Source organism: Triplophysa dalaica, chromosome 18, assembly GCF_015846415.1.
Source record: "Triplophysa dalaica isolate WHDGS20190420 chromosome 18, ASM1584641v1, whole genome shotgun sequence".
In the NCBI taxonomy this organism is placed as follows: Eukaryota; Metazoa; Chordata; class Actinopteri; order Cypriniformes; family Nemacheilidae; genus Triplophysa; species Triplophysa dalaica.
The window spans coordinates 4,059,779-4,083,951 of record NC_079559.1 but is presented as its reverse complement, the minus strand read 5'-3'; the positions used below and the strand labels follow the sequence as shown (position 1 = coordinate 4,083,951).

Sequence of the window (24,173 nt, the reverse complement as noted above, 5' to 3'; positions counted from 1 at the left end):
TTAAAGTGGCGTGCTGTAGGCGGTAGTGCAGCCCCTCTTCATCTCATCATGACTTAGGCTAAATTTTCTTAATTAGTTGGTATTAATGGCAGAATACCTGGGGGTTGAGCAATGAGCTTGATCTCAATCTCACCATTGATTGCCATTACTGGTATTAAAGACACAAACTGCCCTGCAAGTGATTCAAAATGATGGCATTTTAAGACCTTTGCAAGGCATTTATATTTATATCTCACTTTTACAGTTTAGAATTAGTTTGTGGTTGCTAGGAGGTTATGTATGTTGCTAGACGGATAACCTGTGGCCCTTCCTGGTCAAAATAGGGTGCCCTAAAGTCTCTGTAGTATGTCTTAAAACTTGGATCTCGCACATGATGACGAGGTATTGCCAATATTTAGGTTTTTGTTGAGCGACTTTTATAATGATGGTTGTCAAAACAAGCACTACTATTAACAAAAGCATGCATTTCCACACTTTCTAATATGTACATGGTTTATAAACCATGTTTATAGTAATGTAGTGCATCATCCTTTGGTGGATTGGTTACCATTTTTGTACTACATTTTTACTACAAATATCATGATTACTGTAGTAAGAACATGACTCATTTTTGTAAAGGACCACTGGCAAACATGCATGTTTGGAAGTATGGTCTGTTATAATTTGTCCCCATTGGAGATTTTGCCCAGCACAGTTTTCACAGTAAAACACACAAAGAGCTCATGACAAAGGCCACGCGCACGCACGCACGCGCACACACACACACACACACACACACACACACACACACACACACACACACACACACACAGAAGAGCCACAAGGAAGGGGGCGGGGCCCGCTCACACCATGCAGGCTCAGCCCGCTTCCCATGCGCACAGCAGAGAGATTTGCGCAGCCCACTGTCTTTGGCCCACTTTAAACACGAGTGGGGGTCTACAGCAGCCCGTGCCTTCCTCTCTACGAGTGTGACAGCTAAAACAAGCAGGACTGAACGAGAGGAGAGAAGAGGGAGGCGGGGCCGTGTGATTTTGTGTGTGCGCGCGTTCCGTATGCGCGCCGCTTCCGTCTCCCGTTCCCAGTGGCGTCGGGCCGCAGCCCAGCCGTGCAGAATGGAGCAGTGAGCTCGCTCTCATCCTCGCTTTCATCGCCGCGTTAACGTTATCGGAGATCCTGACGACATGCCCGGTGAGTATTCCGTCCCGGAATCCCCGCGGTCCCGAAAGACATTTATATATTAGCAGCCGCTCGGACCGGAGCTCGTTCAGAGGAACGCTGCGCGCACCGACGCATTGTGCTTGAATGGCATCTCATTAAAACCCCCAGTGCTGAATCAAAAAGAGAGAGACAACGGGCAGATTCACAGCGGGCTTTTGTCGGCGTTACGCGGCGGTAAACGGCGCTGGCGGTGCGCGCGCTGCGGGCAGTAACTGAGGTACGGTGCCGATGCATACATCAGAGCTTTTAACTCAAAGCTCTGTCCTTTGTGTGGGAACAGATGTCACACAAACACACTCTGTTTGAAGAACACACACGGTGTTTTTGGATCATGTGAAGCAAGTCTTCACGAGTGCTATTTGTTTATATTGCGTATTGTTGTACATTAATGAGATCTATTATTTCACCGTGTTACCGGCTCCCGTGCTGCTGACATCCAATCGTCGTTGTTGGATTTTACGATTGGTTTGGTAACATTTAAGGGGCAGTGTGAGGATGTGTATTGATGTAATGCAATCCATTATGGCACCCTGTTACCGGGGCAGGTGGTATTGACATCTCTTCCTCTCTGCTGGATGTGATTATGAGTTTGTTCTTATAAGGTGCCATGATAGATGTTTGCTGTCACAGATTCATTCTTGGCACCTTTGGGTTTCCTGTGTGCATGTGTGATTGTGTAGATGTGTTATCAAAGCAGCTGAATTTGAATATAAATAAAACCGATTATTTGTGTAAATTTGAAAATCTTATGTTAGTTTTTTTTATCTGTATAGCTTTGTTTTGCACTGTGATTGCACGTCTTATGCAACAAAAATAAATCAATGTCTTCTATAGCCTTTATACATTTGTTATGCTGCATGCTGGATACATCAGGTCATATGTTTTTTTAAATCTCATGAGACATTCAAATAATGAAAACAAGGGGAACATTTTTACAACCGAGATTAATGACACAACATGATGCATTATACATTATTAAGTGTTTATGGTATGCGTGTTTGTTCGAGAAAGTATTCTCGTGATTGATTCATTCTTATTTGCCTACACTACAAGTAAATTTGGTGACTTTTAGCGCACTGCAATCTCTTCAAAAAATGAATGTATTATTTCTAGTTATTTGATCATCTGGATACTGTTCTGATCATCCTGTTGGGGTTTATGCAATAAGCATGAGATGCTGTTCGTACATTAACCAATGCTGTTGGCATGCATTGTTGATTTTTAGCTGGTAGCTCAGCATTGTTATTTTAAAAGCAGCATGTACGCGTGTTGTTTAAAGTTCTTTCTTTTGATCATGCAGGTGCAGGGTGATATTCAAATATTTGCTATGGTTCTTAATGGTCGCAAATGTAAAAAAAAACATATTTTTTGAGTGCCTGCCCCAAGATCTGCCATAGGTGTAGCTTCTGGTGAGCAAGAAAAAAGGGACAGTTCACCAAAAAAAGAAAGATTTTAACATTAACTCATGTCATTCCAAACCTGTATGATTTTCTTTCTTTTTAAGAAGATATTTTCAAGAGCGTTGGTAACAAACAGTATTGGCCCCCATTGACATCCATAATATGGGCACAAACCCCTGAGAAATTTTTCTAAATATCTTCTTTTGTGTCCCACAGTCATAAACAGGTTTTGAATGACATGAGGGTGTATAAATGATTACAGAATTTTTAATTGGGGATGAAGTCCATCTAACCTACTAAGTTGCATGACCAATTATTTAGGTCCTCAAGAAAAAAGGCTGGTAAATCAAAAAAGTTGCTAAAGTTGCATACTGTATGTAGAATTACACAGCTAACCGTTCCATAATAAATCCAAAACAATTTTCCTCTTAAAATACCATCTGTCTTTAGAAATGGTCGATATAGCCGCTTGACAAATCTCACTTGTGAGTCAAGCCAGGGTACACATCAGGGGCTCGTGATCTTGTTTAATATGATCGCTGAAAGTGGTATTAGTATGTGCATTTACATTATTACATTATTGTGAGAGCTGCAGTTTTCATGTTAGGAAGCTTATCTTAGAAAGCACTCTGTCCAATAATCTTAGTACATTTTACAAACTTCCAGAACAAAGTAGCCTTTATCAAAAACTCATTTCTTTCCCATGCCCCAAAAAGGACCCGAATAAGCCTCCTGGAAAAGAAGCTTGTAGATTTAAAAAGCGACCCCGTCAATGGTGGTTACGTTACATAACGTTTAGTCTGTGAACTCGCACGACACGCAGCTGTTGAAATGCTGTAACAAGTTCTGTCGGGTCTTAAGGGATGCTGAATAATCACATTGTTCCTCCGGCCCCTAATGATTTTCCGATGATAAAATTGTGCCTTCCTTTTATAATGGAGCCGATAGCTTTGCCGGCTGACTGATCTAGTTCACAGCAAGGCTGTTTTTTCTCTTTAATTTAGTGTGCATCTTGTGTATTCGTATTGCAACCCTGTGATATCTTGTACAACATTAGTGCAGTCATATTTCCCAGCTGCGCTACAGGGCGAATTTGAATTTCCAATGAAACGCGCTTGGATGCCAAGTTCACCGCTTGCATCTCCGAGTCATTTCATTCTCTTCAAAAACCTTGCTTGTATGGCTGGATTCCTTGGCAGTCGTTTCCTATTTGGAGCAGAGATCTCGAGGGAGGGCCGCTTCCTGTTGGGGAGTGTGGGAACTGTCGGAGGCGGAGTACGCTTTGGATATAGGACACAAACTTAGACCAGACGGCATGCTGCACTCCACAACACAAATTTAATTACAGCATACGAGGTCTGCCGAGTCCACAATATGGTGCTGTCTATCCTCCCTCGCTTATTATTGGCTCATGAAGATATCCGTAAGACAAACTTATTTGCTAGTCGTATTATAAAAATGCTGTCGTTGTGAATGCTTGTTGTTTTATTAGGTCTTATGCATTTATAGTGAGCATACTGTTCATTCAGTTGCAAGTCCCATATGATTTTGGTATTTTTAATTACCACACTTCCTAAAAATGTTGATTATTTCTGTAAAATCATGTACATTGTGCATTTTCTAAAACATTAGCAATGCAAACCCTGCAAGAATTGAAACCTGAGACAGCCATCCTGAAATCCCTCCTCTGAAAGCGAGACATGCATTTTTAAATAGAAGTCCTTGAATATGGATTTGGGTGTGTTCAAGATGCAACAGATTGTTCCCTAGAGTGCTTGGAAACCAAGGCACTCCCTTGCCCTAAATGTTTTCGGCAAAGCGCTGTACAGTAGGCACGATTTCTAAACACTGGCGTCTGGTATCTCGCAGGAAGATTGAGGATAATCGCTACACTGGCGTACTGAAGGTGCAGCCTCTGGACTTGTTTTGTTTGCTGTGGGACTATGTTGAATCAGTACAGTAAGAAGTAAGTGAGAGAATTGTTGTTCTGGTTCTTTACGTGCAGACTTCTTTGTTGACACATCGTTAGTTGAGATTAACAGATCAGCTGGATTTAATGATTGTTTCTCAATAAACAACGTTCGTTTTTGTTGCAGGAAGCATAGACGAAATGCTTTTCATATTTTCTGATAGCTTTTTGAAATCGGGCTTTGTTTGTGTAAACGCTTTATCAGTGGTTTTGTTTTTTGAATGTGCTTTAGTAAAACGAATACTGTATACAGTGTTAAGTTAAGATTGAAAGAGTATCTTCTCCTTGTTTAGTAAAAAAAATATGACTGCAAATGTTGTCTACATGTACAAATACAACGTCATTGTTTATTTATAAGTGAAGCCAAAACCTAAAAAGCAAAACTGTAGACCTGTGTTTTCTGTTTTTAACTGGGAATATAGACCGTGGCAAAATACGAGATAAAAATCTGTTTAATTTTTTAGGACTAGGAAAACCTTGAGATCTTCCAAGTGTATGTTCAGTACACATATATACAGTACATACACGGTTAGTTGACAAATAAACCACACGTGTCCAATAGTGTGACAAGGCAAAACTGTAGAAACTAACAGTTAAGATAAATATCTCCTATTCTATATAAAATATTAATATTAATAATATAAAAATACACAATTAACAGTTTGCTTTCAACATACTTGCTGTCACACCATTGGACACGTGGTATGGTTTATTCATCGACTACATACTCACAAGATCTTTTGGCATGTTACTTTATGTAATATTTTGTTTAATTTAATCATGTATTTTGCTGCCATTAACAGTGTGACACGATTAGATGTGTTTAACAAATTTTATCATGTTTAAAATCCATCCCACGGATAAAACATTTGCACAGCAAATGTGCATTTGTGTCCTATCCTGCCCATGACTCATCACAAAGCCTCTGATCCGATGAGCCAATGCAAGCACCTATAAAATGACTTTGTGCTCATGCAGCTGTCTGCTTGACCTTTGCATTATTTAATGGTGTGAATACATTAGCCATGCCTTTCTCGACTAATGAGTCATTTTTTGCCTTTTTGTTTTCATTTTTGCCCAGAACTGTGGCTCATATAGATTGAGAATTGGTGCTCAAGAAAGTGATTGGAGTTCTAATTTGATACTTTACGAGGCCATAGATTTAAAGAAATTATCTGTTTATAAGCATTTTAGAAAAAAAAAACTATTAAACATTTCATATAGATTTGCTAAGTTTAACTGGAAAAATGTCTAATGGCACATCTTTCCCAGCCCCGCTGTGTTTATCGGACATTTTAAAAAGACACAAAGCTGTTTTCTTGTTATATTTGGCATTGTTTCGGGACAGCATGTATATGCCTCGGGTCATTCGCGGATTCGCTGACTAAACAGCCAGTCGCTTTTGAGAGGCTGTATGAGTTTTAATATCAGCTCACTGTCCGCAGTGTGTCATCCGTCAATCTTTTCGACACAAGACAGAGCAGAGAAGTGGCTTGTCGACTTTAACATGTCGGAGGAGAAATGAAAAGTGATGCTCGGGCATCAGAAGGGTAATATGGGGAACTTCCTGTGAGATTTGGCTGAGAGGAGTTTTATTGTCCATGAATAATGTTGTGTATGCTCCGCTGAGGCTTGTGAGTTTTCATTTTGACACGAACCGGCATTTAAATGAGTCCGCTTTGGTGTCTTACAGAGGGAGTTTTTACCTGGTGCTTAATTTAATAACTCATAATTTAATCTGCCAGCTTTAATTTCAGTTAGCCGAAGTGCCTTGGAGGGATTGTAATTCCATTGTCTGGTATCTCGGCTCGATATATATATATATATTGTTTTTCTTTGGCTTGTACAGGACCTAAATTGTGCCATGTGAGTTTCTGGTTGTTATATCCTCAGTGATGGAGACCACAAAAGAATCGCAATAATAGGTAAAGACCTCCACCTTTCAAGATTTTATCAAATCTGGTCTCACGAGCACGGAGACGGCCATCTTTAATTCATAGAGCAGGAATAAAAATGCATCGTAGCTTTGTCTAGCAGTAGGATTCTCAATTTCTGTCTTTATTCTATGCAAATTAAATGTTAAAAAGGAAAGAACATTGTTTTGTGCAATAACACGGCAGCTGTTTTAGTGTACAGTCTATGTCAGATGAGCAGAAAGAAGAATCATATTGCTCTGAGATTGCTCTTTCATATAGCATACTAAAACAACATTTAGATATTACATCTGTCTCATTCTCCTGAAGTTTAAATACAAATTTTAACATTTCGGACACAATATGACAATACTCTAAACCTTAAAAATGTATTTGGTTGAGATCTTTTCTATGATTTAGATCGGACTGTTTGTATAAATAATTGAGATTTCGATTTTTTCCTAAGTGAATATGGAGAAGAAAATGGTACGATGTAAATACTCCATTTAACGTTATGTTTGTGTGTGTTGTGAATATTTTCATTGTCATTTTAACATACCCTTAGCTGTGTTCATTTTTTAATTATCATTGTTTTTAAAGGTCAACCGCCTGAGGGGCTAACTTTGTTTCTCCGCTTCCCGTATGAGCTGCACCTCACTTCAGTTTAAATAGTGCTGTTTTTTGATGGTTAATCACAGCTTGCTTAAAGCACCTCATGGCTCCGTAACTTTTTAGGTCACCACCCTACTGATCTTTATTATACTGTCATAATGACGCCTGGAAGCTTTGGCGTATGTGTGCGCTAACATGACAGCGTTAAAGTTGAAGCGTTGAGTAGTCGGGCAGTGAGAAGTCAACACCTCACTGTGACACTCCAGAGATCTTCAACTCACTAACAGCCGTCAAAGCCTTTTTACACAATAATGACAAGTTTAACGTTTTAAAGATTTTTGAATTTTTGCTTCAGAGAATACGAGTCTACAACAAAACTATACAAAAAAATGCAGATATTTACTTTGAGAGCAATTTTTTCCCAGTTTGTGAATGATAAGAGACAGACAGCCAATCAAAAAATACATTTAACGCATTAGCAAGCGTAGAATAAATTACATTAACATCCGTTGATGTGAATGCAAACATAGTTATCTTAATAGTTTTTGTTCTCGGTGTGAACGACACTTGAGATTTATCTGGATTTGTGCACCACTTGGTCTGACTGTGTTCTGTGTTCTTCATAAAACACAGCATTTGTGTTCAAACCTGGACAAACATCTGGAGCACTTGGATTTTCTGTATTCACCAATTATTAAACTATATGCTTGATAGATTTATTTTATGGATCCCTGTAGTGAATGTGTTCTTGCTGTTGTTCTCCAGCAGATCCCATCTGATGCCGAGGCTGAAGGAATCACGGTCTCACGAGTCTTTGCTCAGTCCCAGCAGTGCAGTAGAAGCTCTTGATCTCAGTATGGAGGAGGAGGTGCTCATCAAACCCGTGCACAGCAGCATCCTGGGACAGGATTTCTGCTTCGAGGTGAGTCGGCTGACCTCTGCATCTGCCTTTTGCTAACCTCTGCTTTGGTTTTATCACTGATGCTGTTCGGCATGTTTAGTGAGACGAGCTGTTGCTCTTTTTTAATGTGCTGTGTTTTACTCATCAATTTATAGAAATTATCCGTAAAACTTACATTAGGGACAGTAGCTATTTTCTTTTTCCAGAGAAAGAGAGCCAGGTCCGAAGCTGGTTTCTGCACGCATTCCCAAATAAACATGTATAGCGCAGGAAGGGACACTTATATTTTGTTGGTGCCTTTCCGAAACCTCGGATGTCCAGATTCGCTGTTTTTCAGGAAATAGGAAAAACACAAAGCCTTAAGGCTAGTCCCATACTAAAAGGAAATTTGAGCTATTTTAACTGAAATTATCTTTCCCTGACATATCTTAAAATATGTCAGTGCCACTGTTAGGATGCACATCGGTAATGTTGTTTCTAAGGCATTTTATTAAAAGCGACTTAAAGGCTAAGCCTTGTCTATGAAACCTGGCCTATACTCCTTTAAATGAATACTGTGTTGAAAGTTTACAAGCACTCTGTATTGAATAGATATAAGCAAAATCTAGCGACATACATAAAAGGCAAAATATTAATAACGATTTATGGCAAAAAAATTAAAAGACAAAATATGGAGGCCGAGGTTTCGGATGGAAAGCAGTGATTTGCTTCAAAACAAATTTTAATAACATGTTAATTCATTGACATATTAATTTAGGTTCATGGTGCGTTTTTATCAACATTAGGAACTGTTCTGTTTACTTAAACTAATGTTCAGTAGTTTAGCCTTTTTTTTCACTTGATAGTTTTATTCATGTCATTGCATAGTTTTTTGTTGTAGTAATTTTTATGCCAATGTTATTCCAACCAACAAAGGGTCAGTCGCCGCACTGTTTGTTGAAACAGATTTCTGTACACATTTCTGAAAGAAGTTTTAATGTGGGTCCAGTCTCAAAATAGCACATTGCAAAGGCTCATTAAAACTTCATTAGGGCCATTAGCCAAGATCAAACAGTTAGCAGAAATAGCAGCGCTATCTTGCCTTTCTCCGGCTAGATCATTGAGGGGCCACAGATCATATTACTGGATGATTTCCACGTGTGCTACAGGGAAGACTCGCTTTAACCAGATGGTTATATAATCATTGGGTCATAGGGTGCAGGCAAAGAGGGAACCTGAATTATACTGTGATCTGTTATCCGCATGCAGATGTGAGGTTTGGAATGGGGGTTAAAACTGTGTTTGCATACAGAAACATCTAAACAGAGCACAAGAAAACGCATCGCAAGGCTGTCACGACAGACTGTTTAAAAGTTGATTTAAAAGTTGATTTAACAAATTAAAAACATCTGACTGCAGTCTTAGTCCCACAACATAATTTAAACATTATTTTAAAAGCAAGTAAACAAAAAAATGCCCAACTTTTATTGTTCGATAGCCGAGTCATAAGGCTCAGACATCAGTATGCAGATTTTCTTTTCAATCCAACCATCCTCGGCCCCACTGGTCTGAGGGACACATTCCAAATATTCCCGTTCGGTGCTCACCAGAGGTGAGTGTCACCAGCCCATTTCACCTAAAGCTGTTGACCTCCGTGCTGCGTTCGGATGCCAGCTGGAAAGAGTGAGACATGAGTGTTAGTTTGAGTATTACAGGGGTCAGCCAGAGGTCCATTATGGATTATGCTCCATTTGCTCAATTTAATCAGGCATTTGTTATACAGACTGGAATATCAGTACAGAGATGTGGGGAAGTTAAATTGCCATTGGCTACACCAGTGGTTTTCAACTGGTGGGTACGGACACAGATATGGACACTGGGATCAGGTCTGATTGGCTCATGGACTCCACGGAAAATGCAAAACTAATTGGGAGTTAAACACACATACTGATGAAGAACAGGTCGTCTTTGATCAAAGGATCTATCAAGCGTAGAACAAATTTCACATGTGATGCTACAAGTGTATTCAAAGTGCATTCTTTCTATCCGCCTTTGTGTGAGTTTTTTTCTCCGTGTGTAATGGTTTTCCACTTCTGCAAATCGTTTGATTGATTGAGTGCTGTAATTCCGTGGATTTTGCCGTCCACCATCCCATGATCTACACTACAGTCCTCTCTGCCTCCATTAATGCCCTTATCCGCAAATCTGATCATTGTAATCTGTAATTGCAGGTAACTACTTCAACAGGAAGCAAATGCTTTTCCTGTCGTTCAGCTGCAGAGAGAGACAAATGGATGGAGAACTTGAGACGCGCTGTGCATCCCAACAAGGTAAATCAGAGGATTGATCGTAATTCTGGGTAATTCTAGAAGAGATGAGGTTTAAACCACAGTCAGCATGTTACCTGTCTGTTATATTGATGTTTTTTGATTGACTTGTCTGTATTTACCTAGCATTGCTTTTTTGAGTATGTACGGGTTTATCTTTGGTTTAATCTTGTCAAAGAAATTACTGACGAAAATGTTTGTGGACAGGTTTTTTGTTTTTGTCAATAAGACAAAAGGATGCATCAATGGCAAAAATCAAATTTTTTTACTGAAAACAAAACAAATGAATAAGCATTTATATATAATTTTAATTATTGGTAAGTATAAACAATGTAAATATTTCCTTAATATGCACAGTACACAGACATATATTATGTAAACACAAACTTTTATTCTGGATGTGATTAATTTGCCATGAATCGTTTGACATCACTAAGTTAAAAAGATTTTTGATTGTATGGTGAAACTACATTTTATAACATTTTTAGGTGTAAATATAAACACACGGTGAGAAGTATTTTCATCATCAGAAGTACTTTTATTTTGTTTACAGGATAATACCCGTCGAGTGGAAAACATGCTGAAATGTTGGATTATCGAGGCCAAGGACTTGCCAGCCAAGAAAAAATATTTCTGCGAACTGTGTCTGGACGACACGTTATACGCACGGACTACCTGCAAACTCAAAACGGACAACGTTTTCTGGGGCGAACACTTTGAGTTCAACAACCTGCCCTCCGTCAAGAGCATCACTGTGCACGTTTATAAAGAAACGGACAAAAAGAAAAAGAAGGACAAAAACAATTACGTGGGCCTCGTCAATATCCCCATAGCGGCGGTCACGGGGAGGCAGTTCATGGAGAAATGGTATTCCGTGAGCATGCCGAATCCCAATAAAGGCAAGAGTCCAGGACCCATGCTCCGAATGAAATCACGATATCAGAGCATGAGCATCCTCCCCATGGAGCTGTACAAGGAGTTTGCAGAGTATATTACCAATAATTATATGTTAATGTGTTCGTTGCTGGAGCCGGCACTGAGTGTGAAGAACAAGGAAGAGATGGCGTGTGCGCTTGTTCATATCCTGCAAAGCACCGGCAAAGCAAAGGTAAGATAATCATTTGATGTTTGCATGGCAAAATTAATATTTTATTGAAGGGAATATGAGAACTTTCCCTTCTTCTGAAAAATAACTTGAACCTATAGCAAGATTGCTGTTTAGGCATTGAGTTAAAGGGATAGTTCACACAAAAATGTTTACTTATCATTTACTCATGTCATTCCAATCCTGTATGACTTTGTTTCTTCTCAGAACACAAAAGAAGATATTTTGAAGAATGTTGGTAACCAAGCAACATTAACACGTATTGACTTACATTGTATTGACATAAAACCACCGTGACATTTCTCAAAATACCTTTAAAAGAAAAAAAAGTCATTTGCATGTTATATTTATTATTATATTATAATATAATATTTATTTTATATTTAGTTCCCTATTTAACTATTTATTAAAAACTATAACAAAGAGTTTTGTCGAGCAGTAGGCTCAATTTTGGCATCAGAAGTTGCTCAATGTGTAGCAATGTTTCACTCTTAACATCATTGCTAGAGAAGAACAATGTAGACATGGCCTGCCGTTCCTCATTTAATCATGCGAGTGCCGAGCGCTTTGATTTTCCTCATTAACTCAAGCCGGAGCAGTCCGGCGGCTCAGACCGTCTCCATAAATCAGCCCTAAATCAGGTGACATCGCACTCAAAACTGTGCCGTCTGACGCTTTGTCACTCTTCTGTCATTATCGATCAAATCCTGCGAGAATGAGGCGCTTCCAATTTGTTTATTGTCCCGCAGCACTTTGGCGGCAGTCTGGGCCACTGTTGCATCATAGTGGACCAGCACAACAGTCAAAATTCGTTGTTTTTCAGGTTTCACATTATTGTAGAGTGCACTGTGAGTTTATTTAGGATTTTTGATGCAACTCCAAAAGACAAGGTCTGTTCTGTTTAGATTTGCTTGAACAAGAGCACTTGTTACTAGATCTACTTACAGTATGTGCCACCCTGCTTGGAATGAAAAACTAGCAACCCATAGCTATTAGTTTTCCAATGTACTCTGCCACAATGCACAATTCAAGCTCTTTAGCTGTTGTTTTTGCAGAAATCATAATGGGTTCTTTTTGAGAATTGCTGTGGCTGATCTATCATTAGCAATCCATAAAGCCACAGTCCTTCATTATGGCAAAGCTAATTGGTCGTTCAATGCTTTGACCTTCATTTAAAAGGTCAGAGCTGGTTTGCAAGTGTATTGTATTTCATTAGACTGGTTTCTTTATATAAAGTCCATTGATGTTCTCTGCATACCAGAGCTCCTGTATGCTTCCTGTGTTTGTCTGCAGGCGTCTATGACAAATATGATCTTTTGAGCACTAAAAACAACACTCAGCACTTTTGGTTGGGTTCAAATGACTAAAATCAGAAGGAAGTACATAACAATGTATTGTTCAAAAAAAGGTCTCGTAACTTGACCCTGATGTGCAACTGTAAGCTTGAAAATGATCAAAAAAAAAGCTGTCGGGTACGATTTTTCCCAAGAAGTGCCAGGCATTATTTAACTTCAACACAGGTAAAGAAAAGGATGTAACCTGCAATTACATAAAGATCGCCGCTTAACTGTGATATAAAAAAACATGATTATTGATATTGTGTTTATTTTACGCGCACACACGCATGCAAATGATAATATCATAAATTGTTCAGCACTAGTTTAAACTAGTTTAGTTTGCCCTAAGATCCACAATGGTTACAAACTCTCACACTATGTCTACACCAGACCCGGCGCTACGAAAGAAAATAGAACGCATTAGAACCCATTATAATTTAACATTTGTCCACTATGAATGCGGCGCGACAATCCCATTCGAACAAGCCTTGTCAGCCATAGTCCCTACCAAATAAATGAGGATTGCTATATAGCTGAAAGAAAGCATACGTTTTGTTTGGGAGGAAGCGATAAATTGTATCAAGTTATTGACGGTTTCATTGGACGAACGCGCTGGCCCGAAGTAAACTTCCGGTCTGTGTTTGGTAAACATATACATTTATTTTATATTTAATTTAAGTATGGACCATATAACATTTGATTATGTTGTTGCGACTGAAACCATCTATATTATATAAAGAAATGTACAGCTGTCGGAGAACATATGGTGGATTTGCATATGAAAGGAATGTGAATTTACCATTCATTTCTACACGAATTGGTCACTAGTAAATAATATGGTCTGCATCCAAGCCGTTGTAAAATAAATTCAGCATGTTTATAGTAAACAATAAATAAAAATAATTAAATACGCGCTGCTACAGGTCCATCTGTGTATTAGTATTGAATATTGATCATTCTGATGGCTGGTGTTTGGACATTATGCTTCAGCCCCCCTGTATGGAACTGATGGTGTGTGCCCGGGAGTCGTCCTCGGCATGCCCGGGGGAAATTCCAGCTGTCAGGCCCCATCCTAATCAGCTCATATTAATTCAGGCATTGGTTTAAGGACCCCACTGGTTCAAGTGGTCACATGGAGATTAAATGTGCAAGTGTATTTATCAGCAGTAGGCTTGTGCACTGGTGTGGGTGGTGCTCATGGGAACGGGTCCTGTGGGCAGGTGGTCATTAGCAGGTTACCAAAAGGAGGTCCAGATGCTTGGATGCATAAAATGGCATTTTAACAAGCTTTTACTTACATATTCATGCCTGCCTCGTTCCGCCGTGCATTCGGTTTGACCAAAACTTTCACAACCTCTCCACAGGCTACTGAAGAATAGGAAATCATGTGAATGGTTATGGCATTTGCTTGTGAAAGCCATTTTAAATGTGCAGTATTTGAAGCTGTCCACCAGTTTCAGGTTTATAGATTTTGGTAGAATAAACATCAGAATAGGTTGAGTGATGTTTTACAGTGACTTTGCATCGTATCGGGTTTGATGAGCTGTTTTGATTTATATTTTTGTACCTTTGGTTTCTCTCGTGAGACAGACAATCTTTGTAGCTGGCTGCTGTGAAAAGACAGAAGACAAATAACAGTGTAAGGCAAAGGTGTTCTCAGTGGTTTTCTATTGGCATGCTGGTCCACATTAAAAGAATTTAACCACAAATCTGTCTGATATGTTTATTAGATTGTTTTACTTGTTTTATAACTATCCAGGCTAGAATCATAAGTGTGAATCATAAGTGCTAAGCGTTTCAAAGCACACGTCTGCTCAAGCCGTATATCCGAATGGATGTTTCCATTCCTAACATTGAGCAATATTTTGTGATGCTTACTTTAACAGGACCATTAACTTGAGCTTTGTAAAGTGCTGTTCATTTAAATTTAGCAGACATTTTTACCCAAAGCTATTTACAATTGAGAAGGAGACAAAAAATTCAAATGTAATATTCCTACTTTGTTTGTGTCTATTTTTTGGTATTTAATTCAGTAGTGACTTAATGTTTGCAGCAGTTAGGTGAGAGAGTGTGCCTGTTTTTCTCAGTAATTTAATTTTATATAAAAATAATATTAAGGAAATATTAATTTTATTATATAAAATAAGTTTTAATAAAAAATTATACATTTTATTGATATTTTATACATAGTTTTAAGGCTGTCAAATCAATTAATTGTGATTAATAGCTTTATATAACATATGTGTATGCGCCGTGTATATTATTTTGTGTATTTATTTATACACAAAAACATACATGTAAATATACACATAAACATATACATTTATTTTTCTGTATTTATTAATGATATAATTTCTATAATGTATAAATATATTACACATATACATAGATGTTTGTGTATTTGAGTATACATAAACGGCACACACACATATGTTATATAAACACAAACATGTATTTTGGAACGATAAATCGATTTTGAGTGCCCTCATATTTTTATTATATTAGGAAGTATTGTTGTAAGAATATTACTTTTTGTAGCCTGGTCTAGGTATTCATATTCTAAGGTTGTAGAGTCTAGTCGATGGAACACACAAAGTTGCAGGCCCGGGAACCAAGAATGACACAGACACAGAAGTGCAGTTCAATCTGAGTTTAAAGTTTAATGAAAATAGTTCCAATACTTATATTCATAAAAGAGGAAGTAATTATATCATTGAAACTATTTCATTGACCTATTAATATTATTCACATGAGTTAGTTCCTTGTACATTAGTATTTTTAGCAAAAGGCAGCACAATGTTCTGAACATTCTGTAAACTTGGTCAGCGCTTGAACTCAAGTTAGGTTAGACATAATTCATGTACAATAATCATTGAAATACTTTTCTCATAATATGATTTGTGAACAAAATCATTGCAATACATTTCACACAATATGTGTGGGACACAGGCAAAACCCAAATTCTCTTCTGGAGGATCTTTTTCCCAGAACGCTCTAGTTTACACCCAGCATTTTGAGGGCAGTCAAATCAAATATTTTTATGATGTATTTAAATGTATACTTAAAGATAGATTTGAACATATGTCTAATAAATGCATTTGCAATTTAAATAAAAGTTGTCCACAAGCCTCCATACACAATCTACTCTGTGGAGTTCTGCTATGTGCTGATTGTGGCACTGAGCTAAAAACATGTGTGATGTGATAGGCAGTTTCTGATTCATGGTAAAACTAAGGAAAAGTGTCATGGTGTAGCAGACCTTGTGCTGCACGCTGTGTTAAGCACTCGTGTCCTAATTGAATAGCGAGCTCTGTGGCGCCTGCCAAGTGGGTCTCATTTGATCCTCTCAGTTTCATACCCACAATGCCCCTCTGCTCCCTTCGAACAGCTCAGATATGCCTTTATCACCTGCTCCCGCTGGTGATGGTGGGAGAGCTACTGTATGTGGTGTGTTTTGCAAAACCATTTTTTCTGTGTTGTGCATTGTTTCCCGTCTTACATAATGCAAACGTGTCCGAGAACGTTTAGATTGTTGTGGACACCTGTTTGGAAGACAGAATCCTCAGATTGCCGCTCGTTGAGGCGTGAAATAATGAGTCTGACTCTATCTCTCGAAACACCAACATACATCTGCTGCAAAGCATTGATCCCACGCCAGAGCATCAGCAGAAATCGGGGCCAGCTATAGACGTGCGCGCACGCCTGCACCCCTAACAGACATTCAGCTGACAGCAGCGCGGCACCACCCACACTGATCTCTGGAGAAATGTTCCTCATCTCTCTCTCCATTACTGAGCATTAAACAAACGTTTCACCAAAATTTTAACGATGTAATATCATCTTTATCATGTCGTTTTTAAATCTGTTTGGCTCTATTGTTTGGAACAACCACTTTTAATGAAATGGAAAATATAAAACATATGTAACAGAGGTCAGCCAGTTTGTCAGAACTGTGCAGTCCTCCGTCCCCGACCGCAAGAGATGTTCTTATGACAGACTCTAGAGGCCTTTAGCATCCTTGTTAAGGCACCCGACTCCCATGCCGGACAACATGCCATTTGAGTCCAGCTATAATTACGGTGTTGCTTACTGTATTATTTGTTATAGACCATTTTAAGTTTCCAGTTTATTTGTTGAGTGTACAATTTTAGTGACAAAATGTGCATCGGAATGCTTGTTGCGAGCCGCAGACAATCTACAGTGCTACATAACATAAAACAACAAGAATATAAAATAAAAAATCAAGAGCAAATAAAACTAATTTAAGGATCAGACATAGATATTTACAATTTAAGCATATGATATTTACAATTTGAAACTTACAGAAAAAAGAAAGGTATACAGATGTGGACGGATATGTGTTTATATTTATTTTGGAAGCGGTAAATCTAATTGAAAGCCCTAATATCTTTATAATTTTAGAAAGCATAGTGAAGGAACACGTTTAATCTAGAATAATCTAGTTTACTCCTTGATGTCAACATCAAGTATTTAAAAAGTATAATTTAAGATTGTATTATATTAATATTTGAATATATATGTATAATATTAAAGAAAATTTGTCTAACAAATGCATTTAACTAAGTGCATTAATTTGTTCGCTACTATTTAAAAGTTATGTATGTTGAAGAAAATCTCCCATTTTCTTCTTAATTTCATCGTCTATTCTGGATTTTCATATTGGCGTGGACCTTTAATTACGGTTCCATTCTAGAATAAAAAGAAAGTTAAAGGCTTTGCCTTTTTCCTTAACTTTCGGCTAATATTGATGAAAATTTTGGTGTTTCACACATCGCACATAGCTTGAAATATCAATGTTTCAGTGGAATGAGCCTCTTGTATTGTGCTTTTTTGACATGCATACATCCATATACATTTTTAATATTGTGTCTACTTTTATGTTAAGTTTATAAATCCTTATATAGTCACTAGCATGTTTACGTGCTGTGTTTGAACTTCTGGTGCATGTACTCGGCTGAAACTCATCATGGAGACATTCAAGTCAGAGTGGAATATGCTTTTGGAGAAGAAAAACAGGAAGTGAGGGGAAGAATAATACAGTAAAACCAAGGGAAAATTTCATTGGGATACACAGCGTCCATTATCCCACAATCGATACGCTTTTACTGCATGAGTCATGCATCCGTGGGATATCTATAACCGTCTCAATCTGGAACACACCGTGACTACAGCTGCAGTGTTTCTTCAGTCAATAGAGATGTGCCCAGACTCCAAATGAAAAGCCATTGTATCCACCCGTCAGATGTATTTGCTATTTGCAGGTCATCTAGTGAGACGCCTGGCTCTGGATGGTTCAACAACAAAAGTAGGACTTCAAAAACAGTGATCAAAGAAGGGCAGAAGGGGAAAGACCAGTAGTAGCACAGCAGACATATAAACAGCATATTTCCTAGCGTTTCATCTTTTGTGCTATAGCAGTGATGTTAGTTTTTTTTTAATCAAAAAACTCTCTTGTGTCAAATGAAGCAAGTAGGTTGTTTTAAGTTTAAATACAGTGGCGCCGTTATAACGTTGCTTTAAGGTTGTTATTTTTACAATCACGATAGGTTTGTAAAAATGAAGCACTTCCCTATTAAATTTATGGAACATTTTTCAAATTAAACTAAAGATCTACATCAGAGATGTTCATATAAATCTTAACATGTTTCTCTTTCAGGACTTTCTGACAGATCTGATGATGTCCGAGGTGGATAGATGCGGAGAAAACGAGCATCTCATATTCCGTGAAAACACACTGGCTACGAAAGCTATAGAGGAATACCTGAAACTAGTCGGACAGAAATACCTGCAGGACGCTTTAGGTATAAAAAGTGTTTGAGAATTTCAGTGCAATTCTGTGTTTTTCTCATGTAGTTTTTGGCGGTTGAAAAATGTTGCGAAAATAAGAGATAAATAATTTACTTTTTTGTGTGTGTTTTACGTTCTGTTTAATTATTTAAAGCGGCCCTAACACATGGGTTTTCTGCCAATCTCATATTAATCTTGAGGACCAGCTGTAGGATTACTTCATAAATCATATAGTGCGTGCAGGGGGGAGGGGTAGGCTGAACTAAAGCACAAAACACAGACATCAGTTTCACTCACCGCATGCGGTTCATGTGCGGCATCCGAACATATGCTCTTTCTCTCTCTCCTGCACACAAGTGAACGTGATGTCCGCACATAGTCCTTCTCCTGCTCTCCTGTGGCCGTGACGCGTGCTTCTCCGAGAGAGTTGTCCAATAACGGACTAAGAAAAATGGTTACAAAACAGTTTTATATGTTCGAAAAAAAACTTTCCGAAACCTGTACAATCGCTGGGGGAGTGTATCGAGCACAGAAATACTACGTAATACGCCCAACAATTTTTTGGATAAGTTGACCATGTTAAGCATGAGAAGACAGCACATTTAACATTGTAAAGAAGTCAGAATGCATGTCACATCGTTCCATTTGACAAAATGCCCACAAATCCAGTGAAAAGGAGTGAAGGGCCATTTCAAAAGTTTGTTTTTCAGCCACTATTTCTTGGCTCTTGTTTGGAAATACAAGTAACCTACCGAGGTTCCGCGCCACTAAAAACACACTGTAGTTTAATCTTTATTATAAAATCAAGCCAATTTTCTGCACTACGAAATAATTGTTTCATTTTTCAGCATTAGGAAATGAAATCAAGCCATCGATTAGGTAAATCTTATCCTTCGAGGCATTAATGACACAAGTGATGTAAGTGAAATGTGGCCAAACATTTGATCAACGATGCCATCGTAGAAATGCACTTTTATAATTGAATCCACGAAGGAACGTGTCCAAAAATCGTGATGTTGTCAGGATAAACCTGCTTCATGTAAAATCAAACGTTTTTCGTTTTTGTTATGAGTGTGAAGGTCTACGTACTATTCTCTTCCTTTAACAAAGATACATTTATGATTGCACCTTTAACATTATCTCTTGTTTAAAACCAGCAGTACAGAACTGATGTACCCTGTACGCTGAACTAATTCAGACTCCTACACGTCGTTAATCTTGCTGCCTTGTTTGATCTTTGTCGCAGGCGAGTTTATCAAAGCCCTGTACGAGTCAGACGAGAACTGCGAGGTGGATTCATCAAAATGCTCCTCCAGTGACCTGCATGAGCACCAGAGCAACTTGAAAATGTGCTGTGAACTTGCTTTCTGCAAGATCATCAACTCCTACTGGTAACGGCATCACATTCACATCTGTTATCAACATCACATGGTGCCAACAGTGGTTTGATTCGTTTCATTCCGATTTCCTTCTATCTTATATTTGACCAACAGCGTGTTTCCTCGGGAGCTCAAGGAAGTGTTTGCGTCGTGGAGGCTGGAGTGCAGTAACCGAGGCCGGCCGGACATCAGCGAGCGTCTGATCAGTGCGTCTCTGTTCCTGCGCTTCCTGTGTCCTGCCATCATGTCGCCCTCTCTCTTCAGTCTCATGCAAGAGTATCCCGACGATCGCACCGCCCGCACGCTCACTCTCATCGCCAAAGTCACGCAAAACCTCGCCAACTTTACCAAGTGAGTGCATGTGTCCAAACCATTGATAGAAATTGTTGAACGCGGTTGATAGTACAGTTGTTTAAGTCTGTCGTATGTTATAGATTTGGCAGTAAGGAGGAGTACATGTCCTTCATGAATCTGTTCCTGGAACACGAATGGACCAACATGCAGCGTTTCTTACTGGAGATCTCCAACCCAGAGACTATCTCAAATACAGCGGGGTTCGAGGGCTACGTTGATCTTGGCCGTGAACTGTCTTCTCTTCAGTCTTTATTGTCAGAAGCTGTCTCGCAGCTCGACCAGGTGAGCGTCTGAGATTCTTTGTTTGTTTTGTAGTTGGGGTGCATATTAGGGTTATCACAATAACTGTGATATTAATATTGGGCTAATATTAATCACACATATCATAAAATTCTGAATTTATTTAACATTTAAGATCCCAAAGCCTTTTTCTGCCTCCCTACAATTCTGTTTTGAGTGTGATTCATTAAAATAAACATAATTAATAAAACATATGTGACCCTGGACAACAAAACCAGTCTTAAGAAGCACAGGAATATTTTTAGTTATTGCCAAAAATACAGGCTATGGGTAAAAATGACAGATTTTTCTTTTATTCAAAAAACCATTAGGATTCTATGTAAAGATCTCACAAAAATAAATGATAATATTTTATTAATTTCCTACCGTAAGTTTACAAAAACTTTATTTATGGATGGCCTGCTACAGTGTCTTAGATTAACAACTTCGAAGGTGGTTTTCGCAATATTTTCCAGATTTGTAAACGGTTGTTGTTCCACCAGATAGTGTCCTATCCTTTCAAACCATGGATCAATAGAAAGCTTATTTCTTCATGTTTCAGATTTTGTAAAAATCTAATTTTCCCTTAAGACTGGTTTGTCGTCCACGACCACATATTAATAAAAAATAAAACATAATCAACAAAATGAAAGTTTTTGATTAATGCGATAATATCGTTATCATGACTTCTTTCTGCCACGATAACCATGTGAAAATCAGATATAGTGACAGCCCTAGTGCTTATCGCAATGACATTCAGAAATTGTAGTGATGCTTTCATTTAAAACAATTTAAAATTAAAATAGATTTTACGAACGTAAAGCTTTATTGCATCTCTTATCACATTATTAAGTGATTGCATACCACATTATTTTTTAGCCACATTATTGGCTTAACCACATTATTTTTTAGCAATATCAAAGTAGTCTATCAGGTAGTCTAAGGCTGCGTTCATATTTGTCATTAACATGCGATCTCTGTGATCGAACAAGCAGATCGGATGTTCAGACAGTTAGGACACAGTGCGTTTACACTTGTCAAGATCTTCCACATCTGGATATCGGATCGGATCTCTGGTTTCCCACCCATTTTTTTTAAAAGTATAATTGTTTGGACTACAACGCTGAAGTTATAAAAACGATTTGTGATCTTATGTTTGAAAGTATAAGCAGAGGATGTACAGTATTTGAAATTATACAAGCTACTTCATATGTACACATGTTCAAGCTGCTCACACACACACACACATGGAGAATCTAACAGTGTTTTTAAACACATCATTTGTTTATTAATGTCACAGATACATTAAAAATCACGCAAGTAAGTTACTATGGTTAAAAGCTATCACGTACATTGTTCTCGTCTATTTGGGTTGGTTCGGCTTCAAGTGACAGTGCATTGACACTATACAAGCTTGTTTCTGTGTGTTAATGATATGTACAGTATATTCAGACCTCCGTTTCAAGCTGCGTGGCTGCCGCTTGTGTCTCGTACTGGCCCCTGGCAGCAGTTCAGCATCCCTCGGGACAGCGCAGCTGGAAACGGAGTGTTGATTGCCTCATATACAGTAAATACAAACAAGTTTGTTAGAAACAAGCTGGTATAGTGTTTCTATTCGTGTCTGTTACATGAAAAGAAACAAATGGTGCGTTTAAAAACACCGCTGTGTGTGCGAGTAAAACCTGATCGAAGCAGTCACAAATATGTGATGATACAGCTGAAGATGTCTTGTGTGATTTGACATACATGTAAGTTGTGATGCACTTAAAAAAAACTTGAAAATGAAAGACTGTGCAACGTTCAGGAGCAAGAGTAAACTTTTACGCTGTAATTGTCATCAGACGAATGAGAGTAATGATAGCGGGTGGGGTTTTCTGTGAAGTTGTACCGGTTAAAGTGGATAAACTGCCTTGATTTCGTTGACGTTAAACTGTGATCCGATAACATTCCGATCAGAAACGCGTTTACACTTGTCTTTTCAGTGTGTATGTGGACAACATCAAGATACAGGTCACATGTTAATGACAAATGTAAACACAGCCTAAGATTTGGATAGTGATTTATTATTTATTGATATATACAGGTACTCTTTTATTTAATTGTTTATTTATTTCCACCTTTTTGAATAAAAGTGAAGTCAACAGTAAACTACACAAAATGAAAGCACTTATTAAGTTAACAAAATATTAATTGAACAAATCAAAACTTGCTTTTCTTTAAAGTAGCCCCCTAGAATATTTATGGAGTTTTCATGCATGCTGACTACTTGGTTTGCCTGACCTAGTATGTCATACTTTTGATGACAGTTGTTGTAATGCAAAATGAGCAGATGCATCCCATCTATTAAGGGGAATATAAATAGGAATGACATTCTAATCTTTCTTAAAGTTTTGTAATTGAATTAATGAGGTTATATATAATTATCTTTTGATCTAGAGTACAGTCACTAAACTGGGTCCTTTAGCACGGATCCTGCGGGATGTGAACGCAGCCCTGACGAATCCCACCGGGGCTCCTGTGGCATCTCCCACCGAGCGTGTGGGTTCCCCCAGCCTGCCCAGCAGCAGCCTGTCCACCGGCCTACAGAAGATGGTCATGGACAGTGAGATTACAGGGTATGTATACACACCATTTGTTCAAGAGTTTTTTCCTCCTGAATGAAATTCCCGATGTACCAGCAAGAACAAATACAAGCCTGCTGTGCATTACGGTGTACCAGTTTAGCATCTATTGAAGAACAACCTCCACGAAGATATAGTCATTACAAAAATTCTTGTAATCTTGAAATTGAAGCGTGGTTGGTAGTTGTGCGCTGCGTGGTGCGTTGCACACACTCTGTGGCTGTGATTTGTGATTGAAGTGAAAATGGGGCACGACTTGACAAAATAAAAACCAGACAGACAAATTGCCTGTGGCTTAAACTTGTGTCGTGTGGTTAGGACACAGTGTCACGCTTGTATCCGAGGAACCCCTGAACAGTGTGGCTACATTTATATTTAGATGCTTTTATCTAAAACGACTTGCAAAAGTGAGGAAAACAATAATGCAATTCAATAATACAAACCGTTAATATAAAAAGAGCTTTACAAAAGTACAAATCTACATTAGTTTAATTTGTTACTTGCAGAGAATAAAACCAGCGTTTGATGATTCATGTTTTGAAAACCATAAATTGGGTCGCTTTGGATATAAGCATCTGCTGAATTATAAAATATAAATGTCCTTTTATATAAAAGCATCAGCCAAATGAGTAAGTGTACATTTTATAAAGGGAGCTTTTATCCATGCATAGACTGTAGAGGACTTAATATAATTTTTTTGGTCTATCTCTTTTGTTAATATCAACCCCTCTAGCTGTAGTTGTGTTTCTCAGTACAATGGCAGATATCAAATATATATTTTTAATGTTGTTCTGAAACTAAGGCTATTTTAATGTGATGAGTAATGTAATGCTTTGAGCTGCTGTCTCACCCACTTCACAGCACCCACTTCTATTAGATATTTAGATTTGGCTAATAGGCCGTTAATGAGTTTGATTTCAATTAAAGGTGAAGTGTGTCATTACTGCACCACAAGAGCCACCAAAACAATT

At 38.2% G+C, this 24,173-nt stretch overlaps 1 protein-coding gene across 12 annotated transcripts in view; it reads left to right on the top strand.

The window, feature by feature from the left end:
- The window catches only part of dab2ipa (DAB2 interacting protein a), a 77,263-nt gene that overhangs the window by 43,818 nt on the left and 9,272 nt on the right, over positions 1-24,173 (top strand). For 4 of the 12 annotated variants that reach the window (XM_056772963.1, XM_056772966.1, XM_056772965.1 and 1 more), the window contains 8 exons: positions 7,878-8,034; positions 10,224-10,322; positions 10,873-11,427; positions 18,439-18,583; positions 19,816-19,960; positions 20,063-20,299; positions 20,383-20,584; positions 23,018-23,196. In XM_056772963.1, the coding sequence (XP_056628941.1) occupies positions 7,878-8,034; positions 10,224-10,322; positions 10,873-11,427; positions 18,439-18,583; positions 19,816-19,960; positions 20,063-20,299; positions 20,383-20,584; positions 23,018-23,196 (1,719 nt within the window). Of the gene's footprint in view, positions 1-883; positions 1,436-3,946; positions 4,042-4,423; positions 4,585-7,877; positions 8,035-10,223; positions 10,323-10,872; positions 11,428-18,438; positions 18,584-19,815; positions 19,961-20,062; positions 20,300-20,382; positions 20,585-23,017; positions 23,197-24,173 lie in introns of those variants that run through there. The other 8 variants (XM_056772973.1, XM_056772970.1, XM_056772972.1 and 5 more) reach the window with 8 other exon arrangements.